Here is a 12,378-nt window from a genome sequence, read left to right on the forward strand (position 1 = left end):
AGGATGGAAGGCTGAGTGAACCTTGAGCGGGTGAGAATCGAACTGCCGGCGGCTGGCAGTCAACAGAAGTAGCCTCCAGTACTGCATTCTAACCATTGCGCCACCATGGCTCATTAATCTTGTCTCGTTTGATTGGTTTTGTGGCTTAGCACAGTGAGAAACTTCATTTACATATTCTGAAATTTAAAAGAGGATTCATAATCCGTGAAACATCTCGGCAAGCAAATAAACTGCAATCAATTAGCACCTACTTGGAGTGCTTGCTCAGCAGAGTGACATTCACATTTCCCAGCACGAGACTTAAGTACAACCTGGAACACAACAGAAAGAGGGAAAAAGTACACCTCCGTAACTAAAACCTTAGTCACACAAGTCTCACATTCAGAGCATATTCAATATCGCAAATTGATCTGCAAGGAGTCATAATAAGGTATTCCTGGTTCCTTTTGACAGCAGCTGTGAGCACACTGCATTAACAGGGTATATAACGTGTGATTTTGCTATAATTAACTATAATTAGCACACAACTAACATCCGTTCCCAGAGTTACCAAGAGCTGGTGGCACCAAACTAACAACAGTGTTTCCCCGAAAATAACATCCCATATTTTTTTGAATCCTGAAATAAGCGCTTGGCTTAATTTTTGAGGGGGTCTTATTATTTTGGGGTGCTTGGAGCAAGACAGGGCTCCACGCATAAAAACATACGAAGAGTGATTGCAGGTTGCATGGCCAGCCTGGTGAACAGAAGGACTAGGGGTGACATGATAGCAGTATTCCAATACTGCCACACAGAAGAGGGGGTCAGACTTTTTTCCAAGGCACCAGAAGGCCAGAGAAGGAACAATGGTTCTTGCTCCAACACTTGAGACTTTCAAAGGGAGTTGGACTGCCATTTGTTTAAAACAGTGTTTCCCAACCTTGGCAACTTGAAGATATTTGGACTTCAACTCCCAGAATTCCCCAGACAGCGAATGCTGTCTGGGGAATTCTGGGAGTTGAAGTCCAGATATTTTCAAGTGGCCAAGGTTGGGAAACACTGGTCTAAAATAGTGTAGGGACTCCCACTTGAGTGGGGTGTTGGACTAGATAACCTATAGAAACATAGAAACATAGAAGACTGACGGCAGAAAAAGACTTCATGGTCCATCTAGTCTACCCTTATACTATTTCCTGTGTTTTATCTTAGGATGGATATATGTTTATCCCAGGCATGTTTAAATTCAGTTACTGTGGATTTACCAACCACGTCTGCTGGAAGTTTGTTCCAAGGATCTACTACTTTTTCAGTGAAATAATATTTCCTCACGTTGCTTTTGATCTTTCCCCCAACTAACTTCAGATTGTGTCCCCTTGTTCTTGTGTTCACTTTCCTATTAAAAACACTTCCCTCCTGGACCTTATTTAACCCTTTAACATATTTAAATGTTTCGATCATGCCCCCCCTTTTCCTTCTGTCCTCCAGACTATACAGATTGGGTCCCTATAAGGTCCCTTCCAACTTTAGTAATCTAATCCAGTGTTTCCCAACCTTGGCCACTTGAAGATATTTGGACTTCAACTCCCAGAATTCCCCAGCCAGCGAACGCTGGCTGGGGAATTCTGGGAGTTGAAGTCCTGATATCTTCAAATGCCCAAGGTTGGGAAACACTGATCGAATCATCTTGCAATATTACCTGATTTCCAGCTCTGTCTCCCTAACCCTAAACAGAGGAAATGGAGGGGACCAGCTTCGTATGCGTTTAAATATTTTTTGGGGATGTCTTATATTCAGGAAAACACAGCATACACACTTTGAATTCTGTCATCATAAAAGCCTGTAAACTTTTAAAGACTCACCTCTGCCGGCAGGCCTGGGGCCATTGAAATTTTAACACCTTGTCCCGCCCGACCAATGAATGAATGTGTAATGGATGACATATGAATGTGTTGTTGACTTTTAATTATGGGAATTTTAATATGTAATGTTATTTAGATTTCTACATGTTGTGAGCTGCCCTGAGTCCCAGGAGAAGGGCAGCATAGAAATCAAATAAATAAATAAATATGAAATATTTTTATTTTTTAATTTTAATATATGCCAATAAGTGTATGCTGGCCTTCTAATAAAGATTTGGCAATTTAGTTTTGGGCCTGAGTCTGAGGTCCTAGGTGTGTGATAAATCCATCACCCGACAGTTAGAATAATTGATTATGGGAGGGAGCATACTGCTTACTATATATACACTGCTGAAAAAAATAAAGGGGACACTTAAACAACACAATATAACTCCAAGTAAATCAAACTTCTTTGAAATCAAACTGTCCCCTTAGGAAGCAACACTGACTGACAATCAATTCCACATGCTGTTGTGCAAATGGAATAGTTGTGCAAATGAAATATACAATGAGAATATTTCATTCATTCATATCTAAAATGAGTTATTTGAGAGTTCCCTTTATTTTTTTCAGCAGTATATGTGCATATATATGAATGTATGTATACATGTAAAATATTTTGCTGATAATGAAAATGAAGGAGACTAGTATAGATCTATTTCAAGCTATTTAGCACCAGGATTTGATTCGACAGAAAAAAACATATATGTACACACACACGCATTTTAATTTTGCACTTATATTTATAAACAGTTTTATTGAGGTTTAATGTAACATAAAATACAACGAAACTGAAGATTTTATTTGGAATAAAGTTTATATATGGATAAACAAAAATAAAAGTAAAATTTAAATGATATGGAAAGGTTTAAATATATTAGAATAATTCTCTCCCTTTTTATTTTTCTGTTATAACATTTGAATTGTATAAAACAAAATTCTTCTTTTCATTTAAAATAGTATCTTGATTTTATGAATTATTAGTATATTCTTTTTCTGTATTAAAATAGACTTCTAAGAAAAGTGGGGTAAATGTAACCCCAACTATATGTTAAATGTGGGTATGTTTGTTTGTCATTTTTATGAAAATTAATAAAGTTTATAAAAAAAAAAGTGGGGGAAGTGCAAAATTAAAAAAAAAGAGGAGAAAAAAAGATGTTGATCTCACATAATATGAAGATAGTCCTTGACTTACGACCACAACAGAGCGCAAAATTTCCCTTGCTAAGTAAATAATTTATTAAGGGAATTTTGTCCCATTTTATGACCTTTCCAGCTAGAGTTGTTAAGCGAATCGCTACAATTGTTTAAGTCCGTGTCAAGTTGGTTAAGTGAATCTGCCTTCCCCTATTGACTCTGCTTGTCAGAAGATTACAAGGTGGGATCCCATGACTCCAGGACACTGCAACCATCATAAATATGAATCAGTTGCCAAGCATCTGAATTTTGATTACATCTCCATGGGGATTCAGCAATGGCTGTAAAGTGTGAACATTGGTTAAAGTCCAGGTTGTCCAGGGAGAAAGCATTTTGAAATTCCCTGAGGTTTCCCTGAGGTTTCCCTGTAACTTACAATCTGGTTAAGGCACAGTCGTAGACGATGTCATACCAAACGGCTAAGCCATGGAGAAATATCGGTAGCTAAGGAAGCAGGTTGTTGCCACAGTTATGCTCATTTTTGCTTGACTCTGCCAAGCAGCGCGATCTGGTTTTTTTACATGATTTTCCCCTGACTTTTAAACATTTTAATACAGATTGGGGTTTCTTCCCTGATTTATTCCATTTTTTCCACAAATTTATTTATATTTTATTTTATTTTATTTTATTTTATCCCGAAGGACCTGGGGCGGCTCACAACAATATTCCCTGATAATTCCCTGATTTCCCTGTTTTCCAGGCTTGCTGGACACCCTGTTAGTCACTTTTTTTCAGTGCTGTTGTAATCTTGAACGGTCGCTAAACAAATGATTGTAAGTCGAGGACTGCCTATGTTTTATCTATTTTATTGTAAGCTGCTTTAAGAGTCGCGAACGAAAGATAGGTGGCTGTATAAACCAATCGAGCAAACTGAATCCTTCTTATTTTCCATGTTAATTTTGGGGGAAATCTCAGTTCAATCCCCTTACCCGTTCTTCTTTGGCAAGTATGATTCCATTTCAAAAAAGACATCCTGTCTCTCTTTGATCATGTTTTGGAGTTCTTCGAGAGAATCCTCACTCTGCTCCTCCGGAGGAAGAGATTTGGACCTGTGCAGGACCAGGAAGAAGGAACACATCTCAGAAAGTGATTGATAATAATAATAATAATAATAATAATAATAATAATAATAATAATAACAACAACAACAACAACAACAACAACAACAACAATAATAATTTATTGGATTTGTATGCAGCCTCTCTCCGCAGACTCGGGGCGGCTAACAACAATAATAAACACAACATGTACAATCCAATAATAAAAAAAAACAACTAAAAACCCCTATTATAAAACCAAACATACACACAAACATACCATGCATAACTTGTAATGGCCTAGGGGGAAGGAATATCTCAACTCCCCCATGCCTGGCGGTATAAATGAGTCTTGAGTAGTTTACGAAAGACAGGGAGGGTGGGGGCAGTTCTAATCTCCGGAGGGAGTTGGTTCCAGAGGGCCGGGGCCGCCACAGAGAAGGCTTTTCCCCTGGGGCCCGCCAAACGACATTGTTTAGTCGACGGGACCCGGAGAAGGCCAACTCTGTGGGACCTTATCGGTCGCTGGGATTCGTGCGGTAGCAGGCGGTTCTGGAGGTAATCTGGTCCATTGCCAGGTAGGGCATAAGCAGCAGAACCCCCCCCCCCCAAACTTAACTTAATCTAATTTATTAAAATTACAAGACACTCAACCCTTTGCGGACTCTGGGCAATGTAAACTTCCAAATCCAGCATCATAAGCTTTCAGATCCTGTTTCAAAGCTTCTGAGCCTGGTATCCTCAGGGTGTGAAACTGGCGGCCCGTGGGCCAGATGCGTCACGTGCAGGCCATTGCCCGCCCCAGTTCCGTGAAGGGGAAGGAAAAAAAATCACGATATGTCACGTGACAGCAACATGACACACAGCCAGTTTGACATCTCTGCTCTAGAATTTGACACAGGCATTTTTCTTCTCCCACCTGCTTGTGGAGGAAATGGGAACAGGTGAGGATCATAGCTGGAGTACCAAAGGTGCTTTTTTTTTTTTAAATGCCTTTTTGGAAAATAACAATGAACCATCAGCTGGTTCAAAATGCAGCCGTGTGAGCTATAGCGGGTGTACCGACATACACCCGTATCACTCCAACTCTCTGTGAGCTGCATTGGCTACCAGTTGGTCTCTGAACGCAATTCAAGGTGTTGGTTATTACCTTTAAAGCCCTACGTGGCTTAGGACCAGACTATTTACGGGACCGCGTACTCCCTCATACTTCCCAGCAGCCAATAAGGGCTCACAGAATTGGCCTTCTCCAGGTCCTGTCTGCCAAACAACTCCAGTTGGCGGGTGTTGTGGTTAGCTTTGGCCCAGCTCCTGCCCCAAGGAATGTGCAGGTGGATGTGGGGGAAACATCCACATGCTGTAGGTCTGTTTTGCTCCCGATGGAATCTGCTGAAGAAGCCTCCTCTGACCAAGGAAGCGTGAGTGACAGGAAAGAGGGGAGTTTGGCAGACAGCCCAGGAGGAGATCAATCACCTGTATCATCCCTGGATTCTGAACAAGAATTAATGACACATCCACGCATGCGTAGAGTGATGCATAGGAGACAACAACTGAAGGATTATTACAAGAGAAAATGAGGCCACCTGTGGTTGGGTGGGGCTGCTGTAATTAGTGCTACAGATAAAAGTGCAGCTTGGTGTTTTAGCCTCATGGCAGTTTATCTGATTCATTATTTCGTCAAGATCGTGGTTTTCGTGCTGTTCAAGATTGTGTGTGGACTCTCTGGACTTTAGAATTGGACTCAATTTCCCAGTTATTGGGTGAGCAATTGGATTGCATTTAACCTGTGCCTTGTGTGTACCAGAAAATCCCTTTGACATTTAAAAAGGGAGCTGTTTCTGTTTTTCTGTTTATAAAAACATTTGGGTTTTCCTTTTATCATGTGGTGTGGGTCTCCCTGGACTAATTACCCTGTAATTACGGGCGGTTGAAACACGCCGGCAGAACAGCGGAGCCACGGGGAAGGGCCTTCTCTGTGGCAGCTCCGATGCTTTGGCACCAACTGCCTCCGGAGATCCATATCACCTCCATCCTACTGGTCTTCCAGAAAACCGTTAAGGTCTGGCTTTTCCGGCGAGGCTTTGACCATGAATGATTGAGAGTATGTATGTTTTTTAAGGATCATCCATGCATTTTTATATTATTTTTTATCGTTGTCATTATTGTAACCCATTTTTTACACGGTCCCTTAATTATTGTTATTATTGTAAGCCACCCAGAGTCCAATTGGAGCTGGGTGGCATATAAATCTCACAAATAAATGAAATCAATCAATAAATAAAATCTCCTGTTCCCATTGTAAGTGAACCATTGGGGTAAGTCACAAAGGAAGTGCTTATCTAAGCAGTAATGAGAAACCTTTCCAAATACACACTAATCTCAAAACTAATATTTGGCAATAGAACCCTTATGAACTCAGGATATAAAGTCTGCTTCTTCCTCTTGAAAGGCAAGAAATACATGCAGATGGAAAGCTATCGGAGGCTACAGTGAACATTTCAAAGTCTTTCATAACATCAAATTGCAAAACAATTTATATGAAAACTACTACTAACACTCCGACTGACCACCTAATTATTATTACAATTCATGCAAGACTTACTTATAAACCAACATGGTTTTAGCAAATAAGCAAATATAATGTTGCAGAAACAAGTATTTGAAGAGCAGTATAACTTAATGCAATTATTATTAGTAGTAATTTAATTTTAATAAGAGTTAACACTGCTGCTTCAACAATCAGGCATTTTATCTTTCTTTTTTCCTGGTTCCCATAAGGAGATTAACTCTTCTACCTCAAAGGCTCATCCTTTTATAATCTTACTCAATTTAAAACTTTTCGGCCAGCTGATGCGTGGATTTATTCAGAAGAAACACACATTTCTGTAAAACACAGACTGGCAGCTTTGCAAAATGTAAACCAGGGATCTCCAAAGTTGGCAACTTTAAAACTGATGGACTTCAAATCCCAGAATTTCTCAGACAGCCAAATGAAGTCCACAAGTCTTAAAAGTTGTTAAATTTAGGGACCCCTGATGTAAATCATACAATATAGTGCAAACTTATTTAAGTTAGCTCTGGCTTAATTTCTGTAACTACTAGCTTCTCCCAACTCTTGTGCTGAGACAGAAAATGCCCAGATAGACATAAAGTAGGCAGGAGTTTTCAACAGACTGATTTTCACTTTTAAGATGGGCTTAAGAGAGGAAAGGAAAAATATAAACTATTAAAAAGTTTTCAAGCCTGGTTGCTGTCTGGTCTCCTTTAAAAGAAGTAAGAGAGGGAAAGGTGCAAGTGAAGGTGCTGACACACCCAAAGAAAAGAGAGCCAACTCAATCTCATGGTTCATAATTCAATTATTGGCATTTGGATTAGGGTCATTCTTTATCAAGTGGACTAGGTGAAATTGAAACCTTATTTGAAAAGAAACCATCACAAAAACAATATATACAGTGATCCCTCGATTTTCGCGGGGGTTACGTTCCAAGACCTCCCGCGATAATCGATTTTCCGCGATATAGCGGCGCGGAAGTAAAAACACCATTTTTCAGTGCAGCACAAGGAGCCGGGCTTGAAATTAGGGCAGGGAGCGACGAAAGTGCGGCAGCCGACAAAGATTGCTTTGAATGTCGGCTGCCCCTGCCCCCCCAGCACCCGCTCGCCCGCCCGCCGCTCGCCCGCCCGCCGCTCGCCCCGCCCGCCCGCCGCTCGCCCGCCGTTCGCCCGGCCACTCGCTCGCCGCTCGCCCGCCCACCCGGCCGCTCGCTTGCCGCTCGCCCGCCCACCCGGCCGCTCGCTCGCCGCTCGCCCGCCCACCCGGCCGCTCGCTCGCCGCTCGCCCGCCCACCCGGCCACTCGCTCGCCGCCCCGCCCGCCGTTTGCTTGGCCACCCGCCGTTCGCCCGGCCGCTCGCTCGCCGCTCGAGAGCAAGAGGGGGAGAGATAGAGAAAGAGAGAGAAGGAAAGAAAGAAAGAGATGAGAGAGGAGGAAGATAGTGTGAGAGAGGAAGAAGCAAGATAGAGAAAGAGAGAGAGAAAGGAAGATGAGAAAGGAAGGAGGAGAGTGAGAGAGAGGAAGAAAGAGAGAGAGAGAAGAGTGGAAGGAAGAGAGAGAGAAATGATAGAAAAAAGGGGAGAAAAAAAGAGAAATGAGAAAATGATTGAAACAGAGAATGACAGGAAAGAAAGAGAAAGAGACAGAGAAGTGACTCTTGGTGATGACGTCATCGGGTGGGGAAAACCGTGGTATAGCAAAAAAAACCGTGGAGTATTTTTTAATTAATATTTTTTGAAAAACCGTGGTATAGCGTTTCGCGAAGTTTGAAGCCGCGAAAATCGAGGGATCACTGTATATCTGGCATCGGACCAGAATATCTCTGGCACCGCCTTCTGCTGCACGAATCCCAGCGACCGATTAGATCCCACAGAGTTGGCCTTCTCCGGGTCCCGTCAACTAAACAATGCCATTTGGCGGGTCCCAGGGGAAGAGCCTTCTCTGTGGCGGCCCCGACCCTCTGGAACCAGCTTCCCCCTGAGATTAGAACTGCCCCCACCCTCCTTGCCTTTTGTAAACTGCTTAAAACCCACTCTGTCGTCAGGCATGGGGGAACTGATATAACTTCCCCAGGCCTATATTGTTTATGTATGGTATGTTGTGTGCATGTTTTTTTAAATTATGGGCTTTTAGTTTTAATTATTAGATTTGTATTCTACATTGTTTTTTTCTATTATTGTTGTGAACCGCCCCAAGTCTACGGAGAGGGGCGGCATACAAATTTAATAAATAAATAAATAAATAAATATATAATAGAAAAAACATGCTCTTTCTAATGAAATAAAAATAGAAAACAGAGCGCGATAGAAAAAAACGTGCTCATTCTAATGAAGATGATTGAAGGTGATAAAACAGAGCTCTCTGTTTTCTCACCTTCAATCATCTTCATTTTTGTTTCATTAGAACGAGCACATTTTTTTCCTATCATATATGTTATTTTTGTGATGGTTTCTTTTCAAATAACATTGCAAAAACAAGTCACGTGGACACCTGGTCCACTTGACAAAGAATGACCCTATAATACAACAGTTATCTGCTTGCTTAGTAGTTTAATAGACATCACTTGTCCAAGCACTTCCACTCATGCATTGCAAACAATATGGAATAATGGCTATAGACGTACTTCTTAAGGGTCAGAGAGAGCTCCTTTAGTTGCTTTTTCTGTCGTGAAATATTGCTGGAGATGTTGTCTTGGAGCTTTGTCAGCTCATCCAGCTTCTGTTTGTATTGCTTGTGAGTTTCCTAAAGAAAACAAGAAGAGAGTACCACAGTTTAGGACAGCAACTCAAGGTGTCGGTCATCACCTATAAAGTCCTACATGGCTTAGGTGCAGACTATCTTCAGGACCGTTTTTTGCCACACAGGGTTGGCATCCTCCAGGACCCGTCGGCTAAGCAGTGCAGGCTTAGGGCCACGAGAATGGCCTTCTCTGTGGCAGCACCATCTCTCTGGAACTAGCTTCCTCCCGAGATCCATACTCCCCTCCCCCTACTGGCTTTCCAGAAAGCCTTGAGCCGTTGAGCAAATGAGATATCTTTTAGATCCGGTCACAAAGAATATGAATGTTTTTATAAGGGGTTACTGTTCTTTTAAATTGTTTTTTAGATGTTCTAGCTGTAAGCCACCCAGAGTTCCCTGGGAGTTGGGCGGCATACATGCTCTCTACATGGGGCTACCTTTGAAAAGTGTTCGGAAACTTCAGATCGTGCAGAATGCGGCCGCGAGAGCTATCGTGGGGCTTCCTAGATTCGCCCACGTTTCTACAACACTCTGTGGCCTGCACTGGCTGCCGATCGGTTTCCGGTCACAATTCAAAGTGTTGGTAATGACCTTTAAAGCCCTTCATGGCATTGAACCAGAATACCTCCGGAACTGCCTTCTACCGCACGAATCCCAGCGGCTGATAAGGTCCCACAGAGTTGGCCTTCTCCAGGTCCCGTCAACCAAACAATGTTGTTTGGCGGGCCCCAGGGGAAGAGCCTTTTCTGTGGCGGCACCGGCCCTCTGGAATCAACTCCCCCCGGAGATTAGAACGGCCCCCACCCTCCTTGTCTTTCGCAAGTTACTCAAGACCCACCTATATCCCCAGGCATGGGGGAATTAAGACATCTCCCCCAGGCTTTCTTATATTTTATGTTTGGTATGTGTTGTGGTTCCGTCTGAGGCCCCTCCGGGAACGGCTGACCTTCTGTCGGTTTCCAGCTCAGAGGGAGAGGCTGAGGAACAGGAGGTGCAGACAGACGAGGAGGAGGAATCCCAGGCTGAAGAAGAGGGAGGACAGCCAGAGTCCCACCAGGGGGAGCTCTCCCCAGCAAGCAGCCTGGATTCCTTAGAGGAAAGTGCACAAGCCATAATTGATCTGCGACAACGAAGAGCTACTCAGAGACGGAATCAATTGGCTAAATACTTTCAGCATTAAAGTGGCAACAGCTGGGTTTGGGTGTGGTGCTCTTGGGAAAGGCTAAAAGGCAGACCCACCCTTCCTGGCTTGTGGAGTTTTATCTTTGAGAGTCGTGGGACCTGACTGTGAACTTTGGCGTCTTGGAATCCTGGTTTGTGCCTTTGACTATTGAAACCTTGGGGGGGGGGGGGTGCCAGCAAGAAGCTTGCTGTATTGACTGGACATCAGGACCCTGCTGTACCGTATTATATCCTGTCTGTTGGGAAGAACAGGTTTTCCTCTGTGCTTATTTTTTCCAGTTATAAAATACTTTTGGCTTTTACCAGAGTGTCTGGCTGTTTTTTCCAGTTGGTGTTGAGGTCTGGGGGAACCCAGACAGAACAGTATGTATGTGTTATATGGTTTTTAAATTGTTGGGTTTTTTAATGTAATTTTATTATTAGATTTGCATTAGCATTGCCCCCACCCTCCTTGCCTTTTGTAAACTCCTTAAAACCCACTTCTGTCATCAGGCACGGGGAAATTGATTCCCCTGAGCCGTTTCCGTTTTATGTATGGTTTGTATGAGACGTATGATTGTTTTTTACATTAAGGGGTTTTAAACTGTTTTCATTCATCAATATTGTTGTGAGCCTCCCCGAGTCTTCGGAGAGGGGCAGCATAAAAATCTAATTAATAATAATAATAATAATAATAATAATAATAATAATAATAATAATAATAATTATTATTATTATTATTATTATTATTGGATTTGTACTGTTTTTATTGTTGTGAGCCGCCCCGAGTCTTCAGAGAGGGGCGGTATACAAATCTAATTAATAATAATAATAATAATAATAATAATAATAATAATACACGTCCCAGCATTTTTTTGCTTCTTCGCATGCGCAGGAGGCACGTGCGTGCAAGATTTCGGCATGCGCGGAAACAAAAAAAACGCCAACATCTTGTGCGTGCTTTCTGTGCATGGGTCAAAAGCAAAAACACACTGGACATGCACAAGAGCACGCATGACACCCAAAGCTGCGCGGGCAGCACACCAGTAGCAGCGAAAACAGGAATCCACCCCTGGATGCCACCATTGTCATAAGTATGAAATAAATGTCCCTCAGTCACTTTTTTCAGCGACGTTGTAACTTTGAATGATGGTTAAACGAACTGTTGTAAGTTGAGGACTACCTATACTAAACAAACTTAAAGGAAACAAATCCCACAATGGTGCATGAATCCAGTAGGTATCAAGTAGCTATGTGGTCCTCAAACTTGGCAAGTTTAAGACTTGTGGACTTCAACTCCCAGAATTCAAGCAAGCTACTTCTGCTGATCACCAGCAGTTTGGCAGATCGAATGTTAGTAGGTTTAAGGTTGACTCAGCCTTCCATCCTTCCAAGATCAGTAAAATGAGGACCCAGATTGTTGGGGCCAATATGCTTACTCTCTGTAAACTGCTCAGAGAGGGTTGTAAAGCGCTATGAAGCAGTATATAAGTCTAAATGCTAATGTTAAATGCTAATTCTCCAGCCAGCATTCTAGGAGTTGGAAGTTCACAAGTCTTAAAGTCGCCATGTTTGAAGACCTCTGATGTAGCACAATCTGAAGTTAGTTGGGGGAAAGTTTAGAAGTAACATGAGAAAATATTATTTGACTGAAAGAGTAGTAGATGCTTGGAACAAATGTCCAGCAGACGTGGTTGGTAAATCCACAGTAACTGAATTTAAACATGCCTGGGATAAACATACCGTGTTTCCCCGAAAATAAGACACTGTCTTATATTAATTTTTGCTCCAAAAGTTGTGCTACGTCTTATTTT

General features: G+C 42.3%; 1 protein-coding gene across 1 annotated transcript in view; it reads right to left on the reverse strand.

Moving 5' to 3' along the window:
- The window catches only part of TMEM120A (transmembrane protein 120A), a 42,248-nt gene that overhangs the window by 22,359 nt on the left and 7,511 nt on the right, over window positions 1-12,378 (reverse strand). The window contains exons 2-4 of the mRNA XM_070735145.1: window positions 9,288-9,406; window positions 4,004-4,123; window positions 252-311 (exon numbers count right to left, since the gene is read on the reverse strand). Coding sequence (XP_070591246.1) covers window positions 252-311; window positions 4,004-4,123; window positions 9,288-9,406 — 299 coding nt within the window. The remainder of the gene's footprint in view (window positions 1-251; window positions 312-4,003; window positions 4,124-9,287; window positions 9,407-12,378) is intronic.

This window comes from Erythrolamprus reginae, chromosome 1 (assembly GCF_031021105.1).
Source record: "Erythrolamprus reginae isolate rEryReg1 chromosome 1, rEryReg1.hap1, whole genome shotgun sequence".
NCBI classification, from domain to species: domain Eukaryota; kingdom Metazoa; phylum Chordata; class Lepidosauria; order Squamata; family Dipsadidae; genus Erythrolamprus; species Erythrolamprus reginae.